This window comes from Vipera ursinii (genome assembly GCF_947247035.1).
Source record: "Vipera ursinii genome assembly, chromosome: 3".
Classification (NCBI taxonomy): Eukaryota; Metazoa; Chordata; class Lepidosauria; order Squamata; family Viperidae; genus Vipera; species Vipera ursinii.
In genome coordinates, this window is record NC_139516.1 from 188,948,084 (window position 1) to 188,972,754 (window position 24,671).

The 24,671-nt window shown below is 40.3% G+C and overlaps 1 protein-coding gene across 1 annotated transcript in view; it reads left to right on the plus strand.

Annotated features, from left to right (window-relative positions):
- CPQ (carboxypeptidase Q) overlaps positions 1 to 23,033 on the plus strand; it is a 161,418-nt gene extending 138,385 nt beyond the window's left edge. Inside the window, exon 8 of the mRNA XM_083359551.1 lies at positions 22,575 to 23,033. Coding sequence (XP_083215677.1) covers positions 22,575 to 22,735 — 161 coding nt within the window. The 3' untranslated portion in view covers positions 22,736 to 23,033. The remainder of the gene's footprint in view (positions 1 to 22,574) is intronic.
- Positions 23,034 to 24,671: the final 1,638 nt, after the last annotated feature.

Consider the following 24,671-nt stretch of genomic DNA (forward strand, 5'->3'; position numbering starts at 1 on the left):
AAATATTTATAACTAATAAATGAAGAGAATCTGCTTCTATCCTATTAGTAGTTACCTTTGAAACTAGAGAACATAATATACACAGTTTTTGTAGTAACTAATAAACCACAAGTATGCAACTCTATGTATCTATTTTACATACACATGTCTATTATATACATACATATACATATGCAGAATGTGTGTGTGTGTGTGTCTGTGTAGAGAGAGAGAGAGAGAGAGAGAACAAGAACGAGAACGAGAAAGAAAGAAATAAACACATTAAAGCACTGAAAGTTAAGAAGTAGGTCTCTGATATAAGCACTGTCCTGCAAGCTATAAAATGCTGTATATTGCATGTTTGTTACAAGCAACTGGATTTCAACAATTGAATAACCAAGATTTTTGAAACACAGCCATGTAAATTTACCTAGCTGATCATCTATTTCAATCCTTTCTTTACATTTCCCATGAAAACTCAAGCATAAAAATCTTTAGCTAGGTTAAGAGCAGACATGAAAAATGTTTGACTTCATTGGTGGAGCAGTGGGCTAATGCCTCCTTAAGTAACACCAGCTGCCTGCAATTAGTGCAGGTTCGCATCCCACCAGGCTCAAGGTTGACTCAGCCTTCCATCCTTCCGAGGTAGGTAAAATGAGGACCCAGATTGTTGGGGGCAATAAGCTGACTTTGTAATAATGCCGCTTGGGAGTGTGTGAAAGCCCTAACAAGCAGGCATATACATAGAATGAAGGCTACTGCTAAGCTTGTAAGCCGCCCTGAGTGTTCGGAGAAGGGCGGGATATAAATGTAATAAAAATAAAATAAATAAAATAAATAAATTATTTGAAAGGACTGTGTTTATAAACATTCCCTGAAATTCACCTGGAAAGTGATTCTATAAAAAATCATACTGGTTCAATATGAATTGGGCAATTAACTTCTAAATCATTACATTTATCATGTGGCATAACACTAATGCATAAAATTTCACGAATATGCATCAAAAATGTAAAACATCAGAGCAGTAAATTATTTTTAAAATGCACAGTACGAGTGATGAATAAAATTATGAATACAGTTAAATTCTATATGAGCAGTTTACTGAGATGGCTAAACCTATGGCCGGTATGCAATGTAGACTAACCTCCTTGTGGTGCACCCACGAAATGTGACCTTGTCATGCGTAAATAGTCTATATATTCTGACTGCTGGACCTCACAAGGATCTCCCAAGAAGAAGCAGCAGCAGGACTACTTAAAAATTCTGAATCATCAAAAACTTTACATTAACACTGTAACTCATTGGAAAACCACTATACTTTAAGGACTCCATATTGAATTTAACTGCTTGTGTACTGTGAGAAATGTCCCTTGAAGGGAGAAGATTCTTAATCTCCCACCCATTGTCAGAGAGCTGGTCTATACATTTTGCTAACATTCCCGTACCTGATTCTTATATAGCAATCTGATCTTCTCCAGGTCATTACCAGATCAGAATAACATGTATAATTTTATTACCACATATACCACATATTCCACACAATTCATGAAGTGTCAGATGGATTTGGAATAAAGACATTGCTTTATTAAAGGGGTCATAAGATGTTAAAGATTTTTTAAAATCTAACTAGGCATTATTAATTTATTAGTTTGTTCATATTCATACTATAATACAAGTTTTTTCAGTAGCTCACAATCAAAATATACTGCTCAAAAAAATAAAGGGAACACTTAAACAACACAATGTACTGTGTTTAATAGTAGGATGTCTTATCTTGTGTTCCCTTTATTTTTTGAGCAGTATATAAATATAAAATAGTATTTAAATTAAAGTCCAACTAGAGCCAAAGTATTAAATTGTAGGGTTCAAATGAAAAAATATATAAGTTTATATGGTGTTCCTCTCCCGCATGTTCTTTCATCTTGTATGTCATTTCAGACTCTTATTCTATCCTGATCAATATAGATTTCCCCATAAATAGTGATGACTGTGGTCATGCATTTCATAGCCGTCTAGATCCTAAACTCACCAAGAAATAGCCAAGCTTTGAAGCAACCTGATCTTAGTAGGTTCTAGAATGTTCTACATCAGTGGTCCCCAACTTTTTTGGCTCCACAAACCAGCAACAGTGGCAATGGCAAGGGGAAGGTATGGTTTCATGTGTGCAACCTAATCCAACACATGTGCAAATAAAGTTTTATGTACTTGCCCGCTGCTTGTGTAGCCCAGTTCCCAAGGCAAATGGGAGTCTTGGCATTGCAATTTTGTATATAAGTCAACATTGCATACACATAAAGGAATAGGGCTTTGATGTCACCATTGCCACCTTAGTAGTTTTGAATCTTTCTGCAGTTACCACTGAATCTCACTCCTTTGGCAGGGCTACTCAGAACAGTCTTCTTGGAGAAGATATCAGATACAGCAACAAAGATGCTTATTGGTCTGGAGGCTAAAACATATAAGGAACAGCTGCTGGAATTGGGTAGTTTAATGAAGAGGAAGGACTAGGGATGACAGGATAGCAGTGTTCCAATATCTCAGGGGCTGCCACAAAGAAGAGGAAGTCAAGCTGTTCTCCAAAGCGCCCAAAGGCAGGACAAGAAGCAATGGATGGAAACTAATCAAGGAGAGAAGCAACCTAGAACTAAGGAGAAACTTCCTGACAGTTAGAAGAATTAACCAGTGGAACAACCTGCCTCCAGAAGCTGTGAATGCTCCAACACTGGAAGTTTTTAAGAAGAGACTGGACAGCCATTTGTCTGAAATGGTATAGGGTTTCCTGCCTGAGCAGGGGGTTGGACTAGATGACCTCCAAGGTCCCTTCCAAATTTACTATTATGATTATGTTTATAAGGAGAAGCAGTGACCATGATGTCACACCCTTTCATATATAACTTCCACATGGTTTTAACTAGTAATGCATGACTGAATCATTTCTGTTGTCCTTATTAGGAATAATCTGGCTGACTAAATATTTTAACTTACATTTCCCAGCCTACATCCAGACCTCTATCATTCTCAACTCCCAACACAAAGTGAAAGTCCAAAATTCTGGAAGCAGAATTTGGGGACTTAATTTCTGGAAATACTCCAGAAAGGTTGGCATGTTTTCTTTAGCATTTCATCAGTTTCTATGAGTCACACAAACTCCCCTAAACCACCCAGATGACAAGAGTTTGCACATCTGACAAACTATATGCCATGGAGCAGTTTTAATTGCTTAACACGTAGAGAAACAAACACACACATCTTGCTTTCATTAGAAGAATACATGTTAAATTGTTTTGTTCTGTGTGTCTGACTCCTGTGAACATAACTTTTGGAAATTTGAAATTCACACGAGCCTCGGGGAATGGTGCAAGTTTCCCGGCAACCCAACCTTTCCCAGGATCTGTGCACTCTGCTTACCTTCAGTTGATGTTTTCTTTCTGTTGACAGGCCCCGTGGCTTACCTGAGGCTCTCCACCCCTTTGTTCTTGAAGCAGCTTCAAAGAATGCTCATGGGCAGCCCCCCAAACTACACTAAAACACCTCCATTCATGCATGATTTGGGGGGTTTCCAGAGGCCATGCAAGAGCTTGGTCTTCTCACATAACTTCTAGAAGCTCTGGAGGCCTCCCAGGAGCACCCCCATTCTCTTGGAGACTCCACAGATTCCAAAAATTGTGTGAGAACAGGGCATGCTAGTTATTGTCAAGTGTTGGTGAACATTGGTGAATCACCCAAAATATCACAGCATGTCATCTTTGACTTGTGTGTCATAGGTTTACCATCACAAAGGTAGGAAGATGTACAGCCCCAGTTAGCATTATTTTCCTCCTAAGCTTAAGGAAATGCACTTGTTGAAAGCAGCACTACTACAAGGGACAAGAAGGAAGCTATTTCACCACCTTACATACTCTCGCATTTTTGTGCTTCATCACCCACCTCAGATCTTCATTTCTCAGTTTCAGCTATGAAGTGTGTTATTCCTCACAGTAGATATAAGAACTAAGCGCAGACTGAGTTATGAAGGCCCAAGTTGGATGGTGAGGATAAACATGATTACATCTGCAAACTTTTCTATCCACTGCTAGGGTCAAACATGTATTGAATAGTAAAGTCAAATTGTCTCTACAGCATCTTGAATCTTTTAAAAAATACCTGTTTCAAGCCCACTAGAGTAGGAGAGAATAGCGACTGGGTATAAAAGTCAACTTCCTTTTATGATTTTATTTTATTGTGGTCAATACATGATTTGCTTAATTTACTAGCCTTCCTTAGGGATGTAGATAGAATTCTGCCATGAATTCTCTTGTAATGAATTATATTTCTCTTCCACTGGACTTTAAAGACAGTTACTAGCAACAGAGAAAACCAGCAAACATTTGTCTTTGGTGAGAAAAGACCCACAAACTAACAATTGCAACTGATTGATTTGATTATTATGCTGTCCTTAAGCTGCCAAATCATCAGTGAACCAATTTAACACACGTTTGTCTTTAGTCAAGTACAATTATGTAAAGCAGCCTGCAAGAAATTAGTAATTGTCACACAGCAAATTTCAACATTTAGTTTTGACCGTCTTTGCTGGGACTTGCTGAGTAAACAGAACATTAGCAAACAAAAACAACCTCTAAAAGAAGAATGAATAGCTTCAAGGAGATTCAAAAGACTCACATGTTTGTGAAGTCTTATCTGTGACAAAATGCTCCATCTATTGGTTAATTACTGTGACATTACATACTGGACCCCTTCCAACCTTGCATTCTCTAAATAGATTCCATAAAATGCTGAGGTCTGGGCTTTTTCTAAAAAGAAATGCAGTCTTTTATTCCATGGAATGAAATAAAAATTGTGACACATAGCATTTTTGCACACCTTATTTTGGAGAAAAATGAATTCTAAACCAGAATCCAGCTTCTATGTAGCTCTGGATTGCTGCTGCTGTTTTGTTATTATTATTGTTGTTCATTGCACAACCAGCCAGATGTTTACATTGGATTTGTCATATTTATCCACCCAAAGACCTAGGACAGGTAAATGTTATTGTCTGATGATATTAAAGATATTGTCGCAGGCTGTCAGCTTTTCTAAGTAAAACTACCTTTTGCAATTGATCTATGATGATTTTGTCAATGCTGAGGGTGTCAAAAGTTATTGCACCTATTATTGTTGGCACTATTTTTGTTTTCTTTTGCTACAGTTGTTCCATTTCCATTTGCAGATCTTTCTATTTTGTGATTTCTCCTGTTTTTTCTCCTCTCTTCTGCTCTCTCTGCCACATCAACTATCCAATTTTTTCCTGTCTTTCACATTGAGAAGTCTAGGGCGCTAGGTGGCAGGCGCCAACATAATAAAAAAAACTGAAAAGTAGCAAAAACATATGTAAAACAAAACAAAAACATTTAAAGACATACATATGTTAATAAACTGAAACATGATTCTTTACAGTCATCAGTAGCTCATCTGTATTAATCAAGTCGGCAAACTAATGAGTAGTTGATCCATTTGTTTGCCTTTCCATGCCAACCAGAAAGTCTTTCGACTGTAAGCTCATTTTTTTGTCCAGAAGTCAACTCTCATGTAATAGAGATAGAATATAAGCATCTGAAACTCAACTTAATTTTGCTTCCATAATTGTGGTCTTAATGAAATGGAACAATATATTTAAATAAAGCAATAACTTCACTGAATCTTCAACAACATAAATGCAATGAGGTCATTTCTACAATGTTATTTCTTTTTTAAAAGGATATAATCTAAAATTCTATTATTATTATTATTATTATTATTATTATTATTATTATTATTATTATTATTATTATAATAAACTTCTGTTTTATTAGTTAAGTAAAATTTGCATGTCTTACTGGCCCTGGTTAATTCTGCAAAGGCTCTGACCTGATTAATCCTCAACTGAGATACCACCAAGAAATTCAGGAGTTTTAAGGTAGATTGGTAAATTGAGCATCTCAAGACAATAGTGCTTCAGTGTTGTTGACCAAAGAAAGCCTATACAGAGGTGTCCCTGAATTTGCAGAATCAAAATAGAGCTGGAAAGGACCTTCAAGGTCTTCTAGTCCAGCCACCTGCTCAAGTAGGAGACCCTATACTATTTCAGACAAGTGACTGTCCAGTCTCTTCTTAAAAATCTCCAGTGATGAAGCATTCACAACTTCTGACGGCAAACTGTTCCAGTGGTTCTCATCTGTTAGGAAGTTTTTCCTTCATTCCAGGTTGCTTCTCTCCTTGATTGGTTTCCACCCATTGTTTCTTGTCCTGCCCTTTGGTGCCTTGGAAAATAAGTTGATCCCCTCCTCTTTGTGGCAACCTTTCAAATACTGGAATACTGCTATCATGTCTCCCCTAGTCCTTCTTTTCTCTGGACTAGATAATAAGAATTAAATCATACCCACAGTGAATGGCCAACAGGATATTGTGTGTTAAAGTGTATCAGTACCTGCAAAGTAAATGAAACATCAATTGATCAAAGACAGCAGAGTAGATTGAGTGGCATGCAAGTGGCATTCTGATTGGTGGAGTATTATGTATTCATAGGCTGATGGTATCGTTTGTACTAGGCATCAGATTTGGCCATGCATATCTGTATTGCCTATACTGATTCACCTCTTTCACCTTGATCCAGTAACTGGGCTATGGAAAATATATTGGGAGTTGAAGTTTCCCAAGACAGGAATGTAAGTTATAACAACAACCAACTGTCATCTACTGTAGTACCTGTTGTGTATGTAAATAGTTATTAACAAGGCAAGTAAGAGATTGCAAACACATTGCAGCTTAGCAAGGTTCAGAGCGGGAAATTAAGGTGCATTCATTGGACGCCACAACCTAGGAGCGGGAAAAGAGACTCCATTGATTGGTTACAGTTCAAAGGCTTTCTCTATAAAAGGGTTGCAACATTTGACAGTTGACAGTTGACTTTGTGTATTCAATAAACTCGTTCATTGTTAAACCACTCTGAGTCCTCGTCAATTAGAACCAAACAACTGGCGACGAAGGTGGGATTGACAGAAGACCAGAGAATTGGCGGAATTGTCACGAAAGGCGGCAAATTCAGAGCGAGTCACAGTCAACCGAGCGGCCGCGGCAGAATAAGAAAAAAATTCTCCGAATGGCGCAAATCGGGTCATTGAAGGAATTCGACCCAAACTTCCCCGAAGATTGGGAAGAATACATCGGTCAAGTCGAAGGGTTCCTGTTAGTGAACGGAATCACAGATGACCGTAAAAAAGCGGCGGCATTATTGACGATCTGCGGCACACCGGTCTACAGAGTCGCTGTCGGACTGTGTCAACCGCAACCAGTCTCTAGCGTGCCTTATGCCGACCTCCTCGCTAAATTAAAGGTCCACTTTACACCCCGAAGGTCCGAACTCTTTTGGCGGCGCATCTTCGAAAAGAGGAATCAGAGACCGGGAGAGTCCATACAAAAATTTGTCGCTGCCGTCAGGGAAGCCGCAGTACGATGTAAATACGATAATTTAGAAATAAGAATTCGGGACAGAGTAGTACTGGGCTTGCGTGATGAACAACTACAAAACAGAATAATCGCCAAACCCACCGGCGATTTGCAGGAAGTGCTCGACGAACTTCTAACTTACGAGTCAACCGGGTATCGCGACCCCCCCCGCAGTAGCATGGCAGCAGCGCCCGAGATCAACCAAGCGGGCTATGTGGACTGCGGGGAGGTGGACCAGCAGTGGGAGGAAGAGATCGCCGAAGTCTCCAGGCGATTTGGAAAGATGGCACCTAGACAACCCAGAAGCGAGGGGCCCGAACCTGGCCGCCGTCAACAACCCGCAACTCCGCAAAGACAACCGACCGGGGCACAACGACCGTGACGGGACACCGCAACCAGACCGCGCGACAACGATAGCCAGAACCGATGCGGCAGCTGCGGCGGCAACCATCCCCGCGCATCCTGCCGATTCCGTACCGCCAAGTGCAGGGCATGCGGCAAGACCGGCCACATCCAGGCCATCTGCAGAAACCGCGCTCGCGACAACCGTCTGAACGAAGTCAATGTGTGGCCTGAGGGTAAGGTAACCCCTAATGCTAGTGGCAAGGAGACCCCTAAAAACCGGGTTAAAATTCCAAATCTAGGGGAGGTGGCGCGAATCAATAGGAGAAGGCTGGGAAGTGGTCACAATTTTCCGGATGGAAAATTAAAAATCACAGTCCTTCTGCAAGGGGTCCCTTGCAGAATGGAAATTGACTCAGGGGCTTCAGTGTCGATAATTTCCACTGAAACCCTTGAGAGAATTGAACAAATAAGTGGAAAAAGAATTCCACTTAGTCCAACAAATATTCAATTAACGGACTTTCAAAAAAGTCCAATAAAAGTAAAAGGAAAGACCAGCCTTAGTGTAAAATTTAAGGGGTTCAAGGGGGTCTTAGAACTAATAGTTACAGAGGGGAATAGGACTAGCTTAATCGGACTTAATTGGTTCCCTGCCCTGGGAATTTGGATCGGGGGAATAAATTCAGTGATTAAAAATAAGACCCTCGAATCCGTCTGCAATGAATTTGCAGACGTATTCGATGGATCTCTGGGCAAGTACAAAGGGCCCCCCATTAACTTCAACCTAGACCCCTCAGTAAAACCAATCAGGCTTAAGGCCCGAAGGGTACCTTTCGCCTTAAAGGGAAAAATCGAGGCCGAGCTCGACCGGCTTGTAGGCCAAGGAGTATTAGAACCTGTTGAGGGCGGTTTGTGGGAAACGCCGATTGTCACACCCCTCAAACCCAATGGGGATGTGAGAATCTGCGCTGACTACAAAGCCACCCTCAACATTGGAATGAAAAAGCATGCTTACCCGGTCCCGACGGTGAAGCAGGTCCTCGCCACGATCCAGGACGCCGCCATTTTCGCCAAGCTAGACTTGGCGCATGCGTACTTACAGTTGACTGTTTCTAAAGAGGCTGCAGAGGCACAGACGATCGTTACCCACAAGGGGGCGTTCCGAGTCCACAGACTGCAATTTGGAATTGCAGCAGCTCCAGGCATCTTCCAAGAAGTGATGGAGAGGACCTTAAAGGGCATACCTGGAGTATGCCCTTACTTCGATGATGTCCTAATAGCTGGAAAGGATGAAGGAATGTTAGTAGAGCGGCTGGAACAGGTACTGGGTAGATTTAGGAAGGCTGGATTGAAACTAAAGAAGGAAAAATGTAGCATAGGGGTTAAATCCACTGATTTTTTGGGGTTCAGGATTGACAAAAGTGGAATCCACCCTACCCCTGAAAAAATTAAAGCAATCAAAGGGGCCCCAGAACCAAGGAACAAGGCGGAACTACAGGCCTTCCTTGGCTTGGTAAATTTTTACCACACGTTTGTGCCACATAAGGCTGCCATTGCAGAACCCTTACACAGACTCTTAGATAAGAAGACCCCTTGGCAATGGCAGAACAAGCACAAAGTGAGTTTCCAAACTTTAAAAGACATCCTTTCCAGTAATTCAACTGTAACCCACTTTATAGAAAACAAACCAATCTACCTGGCGTGCGATGCTTCGCCATATGGCGTAGGGGCTGTGATCAGCCACTTAGACAACCAAGGAATACAAAGACCCATTGCATACTACTCCCGCACACTAACCAAGGCAGAGCGGAACTATGCGCAAATAGACAGGGAGGCATTAGCCATAGTGGCAGGAGTTAAAAAGTTCCACGACTACCTGTATGGTAGGAACTTTACTATACTAACGGACCACAAACCCTTGCTGGGACTGTTTACCACAGATAAACAGACTCCCCAAATTATGTCACCCAGGATGCTGAGGTGGTCCATTTTCCTCTCAGCATACTCATTTTCCCTCCAATACAGACCAGGTAAGGACATGGGTCATGCAGACACTCTTAGCAGATTGCCCCTAAGCACAACAGAGGAGGACCCTGCCCCAGTGGGACAAATAATGTCCCTACAGGACATTCCTGATTTGCCCTTAACTGCAAAAGACATTGCTGAGGCAACCAATAAGGACCTCACTTTAAGGAGAGTAATGGCCTGGGTCATGAGCGGTTGGCCTAACACCAAACCGGACGAAATATACAGTCCATATTTCAGAAGGAAAGATGAACTGTCAGTTCATTTGGGATGCTTACTCTGGGGAACTCGTGTAGTTATTCCAGGAATCCACAAATCAGCTATTCTACTAGAATTGCATGAGGGACATCCTGGAATAGTAAGGATGAAGGCGTTGGCTAGGAGTCACTTGTGGTGGCCAGGACTGGACAACGACATTGAGGAATGTGTTGCCAATTGCCATCTGTGCCAACGTTCCAGGCCTGAACAACAACATATCCGCACACATAAATGGGAACAAGCTAGGAATCCTTGGTCCAGGATTCATATTGACTTTGCTGGACCCTTCCAAGGGTTAACGTTCCTAGTAGTGGTTGACAGCTACTCTAGATGGCTAGAGGTAGTACCGGTCAGTTCAGTAACTTCAGGCAGAACCATACAGGCATTAAGGGGCCTCTTTGCCACTCACGGGTTGCCGGATTTAATTGTGTCTGATAATGGGCCACAATTCACATCTATTGAATTTCAGGATTTCCTCAAGGCCAACTCGATTAAGCACAAGACTTCAGCACCCTTCCACCCCTCCACCAACGGATTGGCTGAAAGAAATGTGAGGACCACGAAGGACGCTTTAAAAAGAATTATTCGAGGTGACTGGCATCAGAGACTGGCAGAGTTCTTGTTGGCTCAGCACACGACCCCATGTTCTGCTACAGGGAAAAGTCCAGCTGAAATGAGGTGGGGCAGGAGACTATCCACCAAATTGGACAGATTGCACCCTGACAGACTGCAAACAAACATTGAATTAGACATTCCTAACAGAACATTTAAAGTGGGGGATTTGATCTGGGCCAGAAACTATGCCCAAGGGGACAAATGGATTCCAGGGGTGGTGACTGAAATCTTAGGTCCCCTGTCGTACACTATTGAGGGGGAAGGGAACAGGATCTGTAAAAGACACATAGACCAGCTGAGGAAAAGATCTAGTGGTTGTGTGCCAGTTGAGGGGGACCAAAGCATAGTAGGGGGAAACAGTACAGATAACAACAGGCCAGAGAGTGGCGTAGAGGAGGGGCAAAATGACTCATTCCCTCGTACCCAACAACAACAATTCAGTCAAATTGAATGGGAAATACCCCTGCGAAGTAGGCCAGTGACCACTGAATTACAAACACAAACTAATACACAAGACAGCACATCTGTAGCCAGTAACCCAGAGCCCAGGCCCAGTAGTGACAAGCTGCCAAGCAGTCAACCAGGAAGAGGGGTCCCTAGCAGCCAAAGTAACAGATACCCTTCTAGAATACATAGGCCACCAAAATACCTAAAGGATTTTGTAAAGAAATAACATCAACTGGGGGGTAAGGGGTGTTGTGTATGTAAATAGTTATTAACAAGGCAAGTAAGAGATTGCAAACACATTGCAGCTTAGCAAGGTTCAGAGCGGGAAATTAAGGTGCATTCATTGGACGCCACAACCTAGGAGCGGGAAAAGAGACTCCATTGATTGGTTACAGTTCAAAGGCTTTCTCTATAAAAGGGTTGCAACATTTGACAGTTGACAGTTGACTTTGTGTATTCAATAAACTCGTTCATTGTTAAACCACTCTGAGTCCTCGTCAATTAGAACCAAACAGTACCAAGCCTGAGAAATGCAGAGCAAGATGTTTGTAAATATATGGGAAATGCTGAATATAAATTGCAGTGGAATGCATCCTCATGATCACAGAAGGCAATCAATTGCTTTAAGTGGTTTCATTTCAACTCACAGTGAAAATACTCTGTATACTGGTTTGATTGGATATGTTATTATTTGGTGGTTTTCATCCAGGCTGCTTATGGCGTTATAGATTTTAGTTGTTTTTATTGTTTCATATTTGCAAATAGCCCAGAGTTTATGGGACTGAGTAGCTGCAATATATCTTGATCAATAATTAAAAGTAAGATAAAATATATTTTTAAAAATGCTTTATGAGAAACTATATAGGAAATAAAATGTGAATTTTCTTGCAGGATTCAAAAAATCTTGGAACCTTACTGATCTGTACAGGAATGCAAGCAAACTAAGAATTAATATATATAGAAATGATATAATCTAGAAATAGATTCATTTGTCCATTCTTGTTTCTTCAGGTAACGGGGCTATTATTCATAAATTAGAAATCTGGAATTTTTTGTCAGGTAGAGTGAATACATTTCATTCCCTTCCTAATATATCCATTATATTTCAGCATAGCAAAGATACCACTTAGCTAGTTTAGGTAACAAATTGTCTGAGTATACATTCTTATTTGCAAGTGCCATCTTATCTAATATAACTTTTTAGTTGTTTACATGTATTCAGAACAAACTAAATTCAGTGATAAAATTAAGATAATAGTTTTGCTTTAAATCACTGGGGATTCAATTTATGGCATTTGTTGCCCATTTAAACTTCCAGTTATATTAGGTGATATATTAACATAACCATATACACATGAAATGATAAAACTTTGTCATTAATGTGTAGTACTGTATGTTAGCCCAGATGGAAAGAGAATTGAAAAATACAGACTATGGAATGAAAGAAAAAAAAACCTAACCATTGTATCAATCTCCAAATTCCAGTAGTTTGGCAGTGGGTAATCCATGCTGTTTAATAGTAGAAAATCTTTCTCTAAAATGCCTGGAAGAAACGGAGATGGGGGAAGCCAACCAGGGTGTTCTTATAAAACAAAGCCTACATTTGTTTTGGCTAACTTGGGAGCACTTGAGGATACGTTATTTTAGATTCCTGTCCCACATTTGTGCCATAGAGTGAAACTTCTTCCTTCACAGAAGCCTGATTTCACACCAGTTGTATACAGAGGCCCAGTTTTTATCTCCAGCTGCCGCAACAGGTTTTGTGACACAAAAGCAAAGGTTGTGCTGCAAAGTAACTGTGATAATCTGAGCTATAATTCAGCTTATTTACTGCATCAATGCAAATGAATAAAAATGAATTAAACAGAAAGGGAAATTGGACTCACAACATATTTTTTCCTCCTTCCCCTTGGCAATTCTCATTTAATTAACCACAAGGCAGCTGAATGAGTGTTTTCCTTTTCTCCATTTTGTTTAAATCTTGAATTTTAAAAGCTTTGGAGAAGAGTGAAACAGGAGGTAAAACAGCAGGACTTCTGGTGTTATTTATAAACTCAGTGCTGGAAACTATTTCAAGGTCTATAGCAGGATAACTCAAGCACCATTTATTTCCCTCAGTAATTTCAAGTGTGGAGGCTCAGTGACAGAGTTAATGGCACTGGAACTACATTAACTTCTTGATCACTTTTGGCTTGATTTGACAAAATTCTTAGTGTATTGTCTATTGCTGAAGGCACAAATCGGGTCACTTAATATCATGGAATGATGACAGTTCTAGAGATTGCAGCGTCTGAAATGAAAAATTGAAATGATGCATGCCAGCCATGCAAATTTTGCCTTTAAAAATGGGGGAAGGAGGAGCCACAACTAAAAATCTACTTTCACTTATTCTACATCAGATCTATAAGGCCAAATCCACACTACATTTAGTAATAAAACTAATAATCAAGATTGCAAAGATAATGCTCTTGGTTTGCTTTTGTGGGGGAGAATTAATGCTTGGAGGAAAAAAAAGCGGGTAATCTTTTCACATTATGTCACAGTTTGTGCGAAATGACAAACATTATGTCACAGTTTCTGTGAAATGACACACATTATGTCACAGTTTCTGTGAAATGACACACACACACAGCTCCTAGTATCAGATTTTGCAGTCCATGGATTGCCTCTGATTTTTCATCAGTTTAAAGAAAAGCCTATATTTAATGCCAATTACACTGTAAGCCCTGAAATAGCTTTACATAGTTTTGTTAACACAGAGGTCCCAGCAATGTTGGGAGGGGGCAAAAAAATACTAATTCTGCGGCTGTTGCATTGGGATCAATGCCGCCTTAAAAATATTTAATACAATTCCCAATCACCAAAAAAAAATTTTTTTTAGAATTTCAGTTAGGGTAAGCTAATGAAGAAGAAAAGTGCCAAACATTTTTAATAATCTATTGAAGCATTATTGAAGATGGTTACAACATAGAAGCACCCACAGAGAAAATACATCTCTTGAGTTTAAAAAGCAGGGACTGTCTTGAATAGCAGAAAGCCAGTAATTCATGAAGGTTATCTATTTTTCAAGGTACCAGCCATAGATCAGCCTCCTTTCAATTATTAAGCATTTTATTAGAGCGGACAAAACCGATTATGGAACAAAACAGAAATTCTGAAATTCCTAATTGTGCCAAAGAAAACTTTGCTTCTGTCAGTGGAGACAAAAGAATTTTAGACTTGTTCAGTAGTGATGCTTTAACTAAAGAAATAAATATATTTATAAAATATTTTATTCCAGCTGAATCTCAGATTGCTGGGTAGCTTGAATCAGCCCCCTATGTACTGTTTTTAAGCCTGCAGAAGGCTAGAATTTGGGTACTCAGTGGGTTAGGACACTGAGCTTGTCGATCAGAAGGTCAGCAGTTTGGCGGGTCGAATCCCGAGTGCCGCGTAGCAGAGTGAGCGCCTGTTACTCGTCCCAGCTTCTGCCAACCTAGCAGTTCAAAAGCACGTAAAAATGCAAGTAGAAAAATAGGGACCACTCTGGTGGGAAGGTAACAGCGTTCCGTGCACCTTTAGTGTCTAGTCATGCTGGCCACGTGACCACGGAGATGTCCTCGGACAAGCGCTGGCTCTTCGGCCTTGAAACGGAGATGAGCACCGGCCCCTAGAGTCGGAAACGACTAGCACGCATGTGCGGGGGAACCTTTACCTTTACCTTTTTTAGGGAGAAAAAGTAAGATTGATTGATGAAATTTATTTGTCTTCCATTTCTCAGGTCAGGTGACTCTGAGCGGGCAGACTTCCTGCATAATGGTTTTAGTTTACTTATTACATTTTAAGTTATCCCTTGGCTATGCAGAGCCTGCCAAGCACTTTGGAGCTGCAAATGGTCATTGTTAGGGTGGCACGTGGCTTGACTTTTTAAACACCCAAATCAATTAAAAATGAAGCTGCTTAGTCCATCTACTTACTATTCAATATCAACAGCACTCACATCTCTCTCCAGATTTCCATGCTCTTCAAACATTCAAGACAGCTTGCTATCCCTAATTTGTGAAAGCAGTGGATAATGCAAAATTCAGATTTATCAAACAACATGTTCCCACATTTTATGATCCTCCTACCCTTCCCTTTTATTGATTATGTGCCATCAAATTGGTGTGAACTCTTGGCAACCACGCAGATTGATTTTCTGCATGATAATATACTGTAGTTTTTCTCCATGAAAATCATGGATTGTTTTATTACAATATTTTTATTTGTAGGCTGCTTTGTTAGGCTCTATGTAAAAAAAAATCAACAACATGTGTTTGTGATACATTAGAATTAACTCTGGGAGGCCGAAAATACTATCTGGGAATTCTGGGGGGGGTGGCCTTCAGTGCCAGCACACCTGTATTTTTCCATGTTGATGAAGATTACACACCAATGGCTAAACTAAATATGTGTCTTTCTCTCTGCCCCCTTGGCTTAAAAGCAGGCATCTGAATCCGGGGCCTTTAATGTGGAACATCTTAGGACAAGTAAGAGATAAGGGAGGGTGTTCTCTGTGGGTGCGCCTGACCTTTGGAACCGTTTACCGGTTGAGCTCCGGATGGCTCCCGACCTTCGCTCCTTCCGACGTGATCTAAAAACCTATTTGTTTGAGCAATCCGGCCTGGTCTGATGGGTTTGGGTTTTAATTATTGTTTTAATATAATTTATTTTTACATTTGGGCACTAGGGTTCAATTTGTTTTTAATTTTGTATTTTGGTTATTTTAGTATTTATGGCCCTGTTCACCGCCCTGAGTCCTTCGGGAGAAGGGCGGTATACAAATTAAATTAAATAAATAAATAAATAAATAAACAATAAATAAATAAATAAACAAATAAACAAATAAACAAATAAATAAATAATGTGAAGAAAAGCAAGCAAGCTTTTGAACTTCAGAACCTGCTAAATATATCCTCTATCACTGTCGATGACTCTGCCTCTCCTTCTCTTATTCAAGAGAAAATAGCTTATAGTATATACCTTACTGTAATTAAAACAGAAAGAAGATTCAGCTCTAAATGTTAGCTACCCTGGGAGTAGAGAGCTGAAGGGAAGCCCTTTCTCATATTGCATCTCCTGTTGGCCCAGGGTCTCCTGGGAAGATGCACCTTCTCTATCTTCTGGGAGGAACTTTGTGGTTCCATCCAGTGGAACTCTGGCTATTTTAATATTTGCTTTCATTTATCTTTTCCTCTTTTGTTTTCCTTTGAATTTACTTTAAACGCAGGTTTTGAGACCACCCAGACTACTTGTCTGTTAGGATGATGTGCAATAGACATGAATTCATCCCATATTTCAAAATAGTAAAGCATTAAAAGAGAAATGCAGTGCAACATTTAGATGCCAAATAACCAATAAATGTAATTATTATTATGCATTGGCTTGAACCCATCCCATTATCTTCACACAGAAATATGATACTGCTCCTATGGCATCTGGTTGAAACTCTTCTACTTAAACAGATATTTTATGCACCATCTCAGGCTTCCTGTCAGCTTTCTTCACTGCAACATCTTTTGGGAGCTGATTGGTGTCATGTTTCCCAGTTTTGCAGATGCTCTGAGCTATGGAATCATTAAGCTCCCAATAAACTCTTGGAAGCTAATGTGATTTTGGTCCAGACCACAATATCATTCATGACACATGCCAAGAATTTCTTGGATTGCCGCAAATAATGGTTTCAATTTAACTAGGATGCTATTAAGCAATTCAAAGCCAAAGGCAAATTTTCATTTATTTCAGGGGAGCAACGTTTAGCATCAGGGTAAGGGAAAAAAAAAATTCCCCTTCATGGATTACTGCCTTGTCGTGGCGAAGGGGCTTGCGTAATTCAATGAAGCTATGAGCTATGCCGTGCAGGGCCACCCAAGACGGACAGGTCATAGCAGAGAGTTCTGACAAAACGTGATCCACTGGAGAAGGAAATGGCAACCCACTCCAGTATCTTTGCCATGAAAACCCTATGGACAGTACCAAAAGGCAAAACGATATGACGCTGGAAGATGAGCCCCTCAGGTCGGAAGGCGTCCAATATGCTACTGGGGAAGAGCAGAGGGCTAGTACTAGTAGCGCCAGAAAGAATGAAGCGACTGGGCCAAAGCCGAAAGGACGCTCAGCTGTGGATATGTCTGGTGGTGAAAGGAAAGTCCGATGCTGTAAAGATTTTTTCTCCATAGGAACCTGGAATGTAAGATCCATGAATCAAGGCAAGCTGGACGTGGTCAAACAAGAGATGACAAGACTGAACATTGACATCTTAGGTATCAGCGAACTAAAATGGACAGGAATGGGTGAATTTAATTCAGATGACCATCAGGTATACTACTGTGGGCAAGAATCCTTCAGAAGAAATGGAGTAGCCTTCATAGTCAATAAAAGAGTAGGAAAAGCAATACTGGGATACAATCCTCAAAATGACAGAATGATCTCAGTTCGAATCCAAGGCAAACCATTCAATATCACAGTAGTCCAGGTCTATGCCCCAACCACCAGTGCTGAAGAGGATGAAATTGACCAGTTCTATGAAGCACTACAGCACCTTATAGAACTAACACCAAAAAATGATGTTCTTATCATCATGGGGGATTGGAATGCTAAAGTAGGAAGCCAAAAGATAACTGGAATAACAGGCAAGTTTGGCCTGGAGTGCAAAATGAAGCAGGGCACAGGCTGATAGAATTCTGTCAAGAGAATACGATGGTCATAGCAAACACTCTTTTCCAACAACCCAAGAGACGGCTTTACACATGGACATCACCAGACGGTCAACACAGAAATCAGATTGACTATATGCTCTGCAGCCAAAGATGGAGAAGCTCTATACAGTCAGTAAAAACAAGACCAGGAGCTGACTGTGGCTCAGACCATGAGCTACTCATTGCAAAATTTAGGCTTAAACTGAAGAAAGTAGGGAAAATCACTAGGCCACTCAGGTATGAATTAAATCATATCCCTGTTGAATATACAGTAGAGGTGACAAATAGATTTAAGGAATTAGATCTGATAGACAGAGTGCCTGAAGAACTATGGACAGAGGTTCGCAACATTGTACAAGAGGTAGCAACCAAAACCATCCCAAAGAAAAAGAAATGCAACAAAGCAAAATGGCTGTCTGAGGAAGCTTTGCAAATAGCTGAGGAAAGGAGGGAAGCGAAAGGCAAGGGAGAAAAAGAAAGATATGCCCAATTGAATGCAGAATTCCAGAGAATAGCTAGAAGAGATAAGAATGCCTTCTTAAATGAACAGTACAAAGAAATAGAAGAAAACAATAGAATAGGGAGGACCAGAGATCTTTTCAAGAAAATTGGAGAGATGAAGGGAATGTTTCATGCAAAAATGGGCATGATAAAGGACCAAAATGTCAGGGACCTAACAGAGGCAGAAGAGATTAAGAAGAGGTGGCAAAATTACACAGAAGAACTATACAAGAATGAGCTTAACGTCCCTGATAATCACAATGAGGTGGTCACTGACCTCGAGCCAGACATCCTAGAATGTGAAGTGAAGTGGGCCTTAGAAAAGCTGAGCAACAACAAAGCTAGTGGAAGTGACAGTATTCCAGCTGAGCTATTCAAAATCTTAAAAGACAATGCAGTAAAAGTGCTACACTCAATTTGCCAGCAAATTTGGAAAACTCAACAATGGCCACAGGATTGGAAAAGATCAGTTTACATTCCAATTCCAAAGAAAGGCAGTGCCAAAGAATGTTCAAACTATCGCACCATTGCACTCATTTCTCATGCTAGTAAAGTCATGCTTAAAATCCTACAAGCTAGACTTCAGCAGTATGTGGATCGAGAACTACCAGAAGTGCAGGCAGGATTTCGAAGAGGCAGAAGAACTAGAGATCAAATTGCCAACATACGCTGGATCATGGAGAAAGCTAGGGAGTTCCAGAAAAACATCTACTTCTGCTTCATTGACTATGCTAAAGCCTTTGATTGTGTGGATCATAACAAACTGTGGCAAGTTCTTAAAGAGATGGGAGTAACAGACCATCTTATCTGTCTCTTGAGAAACTTATATGCGGATCAAGAAGCAACAGTGAGAACTGGACACGGAACCACTGATTGGTTCAAAATTGGGAAAGGAGTCCGGCAAGGCTGTATACTGTCGCCCTGCCTATTTAACTTATATGCAGAGCACATCATGAGAAAGGCAGGGCTAGATGAATCAAAAGTTGGAATTAAGATTGCCGGAAGAAATATCAACAACCTAAGATACGCAGATGATACCACTCTAATGGCAGAAAGTGAAGAAGAACTAAAGAGCCTCTTGTTGCGGGTGAAGAAGGAGAGTGCAAAACTTGGGTTGAAACTTAACATTAAGAAAACCAAGATCATGGCATCTGGCCCTCTCAATTCCTGGCAAATAGATGGGGAAGAAATGGAGGTAGTGACAGATTTTATTTTCCTGGGCTCCAAGATCACTGCAGATGGGGACTGTAGCCAAGAAATTAAAAGACGCTTGCTCCTGGGGAGGAAAGCCATGGCAAATCTAGACAGCACACTAAAAAGCAGAGACATCACCCTGTCAACAAAAGTGCGTATAGTCAAGGCTATGGTCTTCCCAGTTGCAATGTATGGCAGTGAAAGTTGGACCATAAGAAAGGCTGAGCGCCACAGAATTGAGGCCTTTGAACTGTGGTGCTGGAGAAGACTCCTGCGAGTCCCTTGGACTGCAAGGCGATCAAACCGGTCAGTCCTAGAGGAGATCAACCCTGACTGCTCTTTAGAAGGCCAGATCCTGAAGCTAAAACTCAAGTACTTTGGCCACCTAATGAGAAGGAAGGACTCACTGGAGAAGAGCCTAATGCTGGGAAAGATCGAGGGCAATAGAAGAAGGGGACGACAGAGAATGAGGTGGCTGGATGGAGTCACTGAAGCAGTAGGCGTGAGCTTAAATGGACTCCAGAAGATGGTAGAGGACAGGAAGGCCTGGAGGAATGTTGTCCATAGGGTCGCGATGGGTCGGACACGACTTCGCAGCTAACAACAACAAGGGAAAAATTAAGCACTTTGGCTAGGGGTCAAACGTCTAGGAATGAATAAATCTGTCCATTTTATTTCCTTCAATTTTGTCATTTTTGAGAATGTACCAATTTTTGTTCCTCTCAATTTTCCCTCCTTTAGTGGGATTTGTTGCATAATGTATTTGCTTAAGGTTGACTTTGGGGTGTTTTTTTGGGGGGGTGTTAAAATATCTGTAATAAAATTGTATGTTCTTTTTTGTGTGTATGCTATTTTCCAAACAGATCCATTATTTTTATTAACATATGTTATGGGCCTATTTGCTTATTTTGTTTTGGTTAGCAAACTGTACTGCAAAATTTTGAATGACAACTAAATGCTGATTTATGTGGAGGATTTTGAAAAAAATGATGACATACCAGGCATTATCTTATATGACAAGCCTTGAGCTTTCATAAGCATGACTTTGGAATAACTTTGTAAAGTAAAATAGTGTCCTTGTTCCTATACAGAAAGGTAAAAAAAGTTCAAGATGGTGGCTACAACTATGTGATCAAGATTCTGGCATCTTGATTTTCTTGAGCACCTCCATCCCATCCCATCTGCAGAATTCATCCTTTGAAATCAGTAAAAATAAAAACGATGAACTCCAGGATATAAGAAAAAATTCTTCTTTATTGCTGAGCTTCCATCAACAAGCTGTTGACATCATCAGAGCAAGGGCTGAATTCAGCCCTTGCTCTGATGATGTCAACAGCTTGTTGACAAAAGCTTAGCAATAAAGAAGATTTTTTTCTTATATCCTGGAGTTCATCATTTTTATTTTCACTGATTTCAAATGTCTAAACCTGGGATTCCAGTTTTTAAATTTATTAAATAAATTCATCCTTTGTAATTTTAGAATTAATGTAGAATTTAAAATTTAAATCTGTTTAAGCTGCTAATAAGATCATCCATTGTAAAACCCTCCAATAAATTCATAGAATACTTTTAAATAGTTTTAAAAAGTTATTTGATACCATCCCATCATCGTTTTGATTATTGGAACAATGCTAAAATTATGTTGCATTCTAGTGTTGTTGTTTTTTAAAGAAAGAAGAGCTTTTTAAAAAATCCAAAATCATGGGACTGCACCAAATAACAAATAGTGATTTCTGGATGCTCGATCTGAATGTCATATTTTTGTAAGAAGTCACCAAGGTACAGACTGGGAGAGAAGAGTCTCCCATCATGCTAACTGTAATTCTTGAAAATTCATTAATGCAGATATCATTCTTTGGGAATCAGTTGGCAAAGTTTCAGTAGAAACTCCTGTCTTCCTCCCATAAGTCTCTGCCTCTTCAGAGTCCACCGCGGAAACACCTTCTTCTGAAATTCCTTCTACTTAACTCTAAAGCAGTGAAATCATGTTTTGTATTTCGGTATTTTGGTATTTATTGCCCTGTTCACCGCCCTGAGTCCTTCGGGAGAAGGGCGGTATACAAATTAAATTAAATAAAAATTAAATAAAATGTTTACACCCAGGTTACTGCAATGGTTCCCCTTAAGACCGGTCTCCTCCTCTTTCCAACCACATCCCAAGAGGAGGAGGAGGAAGAGGAGGAAGAGGAAGAGGGATTTTGTTATTTTCTCAGTGTTTCCAAGCACAGATGGCAAAATCTCTGGTTAGGAAAAGATTTAACCAGAACATGTCTTGGGGTCTCATACCTCTGAGGACCATATTCCCTAAAATAAGTCTAGGGGGAATAATAACATGATAAATAGAATCATCAACATTTTAAAAATAATTAATCAGCATTTTTATTTGCATTTAATCATGCAAAACTGATTCAAATTATTCCAGTCATTCTGGAGTGGCAAAAACAAGCAGAGTGACTTGAAAACATTTCACACACCATATGGAAAGTTGGACAATCATAACCATAGGTTTACAACCTACCCATCATCCTGTAGAACTTCTGCTTCTTAAGGTTTTCTCCCATTCCAAGGAGTGGGAAGAAATTAATTTAGACTGGTGTTTCTCAACCTCAGCAATGTTAAGATGTGTAGACTTCATCTCACAGAATTCCCCAACCATTGTGTTTAAAATTTTAAAAAAACATGGTTTAGACAACAAAGTAGCTGGTTAAATTTCCCAATGGATCAGGAGGAATGAAAAAGGCCTGGAGGCATGGAATGCTTTCAAGCCTAATCTGTTGCCAACCTAGCTCTGACTTGGCTGGGATCAGAGGATGGTCTGACCTCAGAAAAAACAACAATAGAAGCTGAGAGGAAAGCACTGGATTCCATCCTTTCCTTTCTAGGTTATCTCCTTCTATATTTCTGTGTCTTTTCTCAAACTATCAGATTACAGATTTACTATCTCAGAGTTAATGAAACGTAATCTAAAAGATTCTGTCTAAATTTATAAAACATTCACATGACAAGGAAATCTCATTGTGCTATTCTCCACAGGTGCCAGTTTGAGTAATGATATCACTAAATACTTCTGGTTTCACCATTCCCAAGGTGACACAATGACGGTTCAGGATCCAGTCAAAATGAATCTCTGTGCTGCCCTTTGGACTGTTGTGTCTTATGTGATTGCTGATATGGAGGAGAAGGTACCGGTGTAGTTCAAAAATAAATCAAGGAAAAGTATTGATTGTTTTGGCACAGACCAAGAATGCAACTGATCTAGCCCTCTGATGAAACTCTAGGTTTCTTCAAAGAACTAAACCTTTCTTGATTCAACTCAGAAAATGTCCTTTTATCATGTGTACTTATTTTGAATTGTGTGTCTAATACCTTCTTCTTTGGGGAACTTCCTGATGCTTAGTTTCAGTGCTTTGTTCTTGTTGTTATTGATCCTTACTCAACAATATCATAAAAGCTGCTGATTATTAAGTTACCCTTTGGTCTGCTGAATGCTTAAAATAAATATAGTATTATGCATGAACTCCAGAGTCTAGCCATCTGTCAAAACCTGCCTCCTCCCCAGGCTCACCCCACATTAGACAGAACAATCTGTGGTTGGTTTTCTACTGATAGAAAAGGGATGCTCAGGGAAAGGGTAAATAAAGTCAGGGCAATCCACCAAACCACCTTCCTTATGTTGTCCCTTTTTAAAGGATAGCACCGCTAGCTGACCTCATTACTGAGAGAAAAAGGTTCATCAGTTAGGACAGCAAATGTTATGGTGGGGCAACATATATTTTTATTAACCTGACTCTCTGACTGTGCCCAGAGGCAAAAACTAGTGTAATTGTACCAATGAAAAATCTACTTGAAAGGTTCAGGGGGAGGGCCTTCTCTGTGGGCGCTCCGGCGCTATGGAACCAACTGCCGGTTGAGCTCCGGATGGCATCGGACCTTCGCTCCTTCCGGCGCGGTCTGAAGACCCACTTATTTGAACTAGCTGGCCTGGCCTGATGGGGAACGTTAGGGTTTTTAATGGGTCTTTTATTGTTACTGTAATTTTTAATTGGGCATTTGTTTAATTCCTTTTAAATTTTTGTATTGTTATTTATATATGCCCTGTTAACCGCCCTGAGTCCTTCGGGAGAAGGGCGGTATACAAATTTAAGAAAGTAAGTAAAGTAAGTAAGTAATCAAGAGAACCTCTGGCTCCATTCTCCAATGATGAGATCATCTCAATAAGTAGATATTTAGCTCTGAGGTCTGCATCTCTTTCTCAAATGTACTGAAAATTTAAGTGTCCCTCTTTGAACCATGTTTTTATGGCCAAATAATATTATTTGGGATGCGGTGGCTCAGTGGGTTAGGATGCTGAGCTTGTCGATCAGATGGTCGGCAGTTTGGCGGGTCGAATCCCGAGTGCCGTGTAACAGAGTGAGCGCCTGTTACTCGTCTCAGCTTCTGCCAACCTAGCAGTTCAAAAGCACGTAAAAATGCAAGTAGAAAAATAGGGACCACTACAATGGGAAGGTAACAGCATTCCATGTGCCTTTGGCGTCTAGTCATGCCGGCCACGTGACCACGGAGACGTCCTCGGACAAGCGCTGGCTCTTCAGCTTTGAAACGGAGATGAGCACCGGCCCCTAGAGCTGGAAACGACTAGCACACATGTGCAGGGGAACCTTTACCTTTACCTATTATTATTTAAACTTTCTGAAAGATGTAACTATTTGATCCTCTACAGAATGTCCATTGTACAAGCTGGCACTTCTTGCTTGCTGTTATATTCCCACATCTAAATAATCTCAATTGAATCATTGGCTCAGCATCTTGTTTACTTTTTGCTTACCTGGATGATTGCCCAGCCACTAAATGTTGCAAAGGTCCTTAACACGTGGTCCCCCCACATTGTAAGAGTGTATAGTGAGATGAACATGTTATTATTTGTAACATTTAAATGTTGGCGGAATTCGAGAGAAATATATTATGTCTGCAGTCTTCATTGTAGTGCTGTGAATCCTGCTACCACAATCCCTGTGTGTGTTTTGGTTCCCATTCCTTTTATTTTTGTTCATTTGTTTTAATAAATGAAAATATTTGGAAGGCTGGCATGCTGTAAAATGTGGCATCAACCGTCATTGCAATCCACCTTTC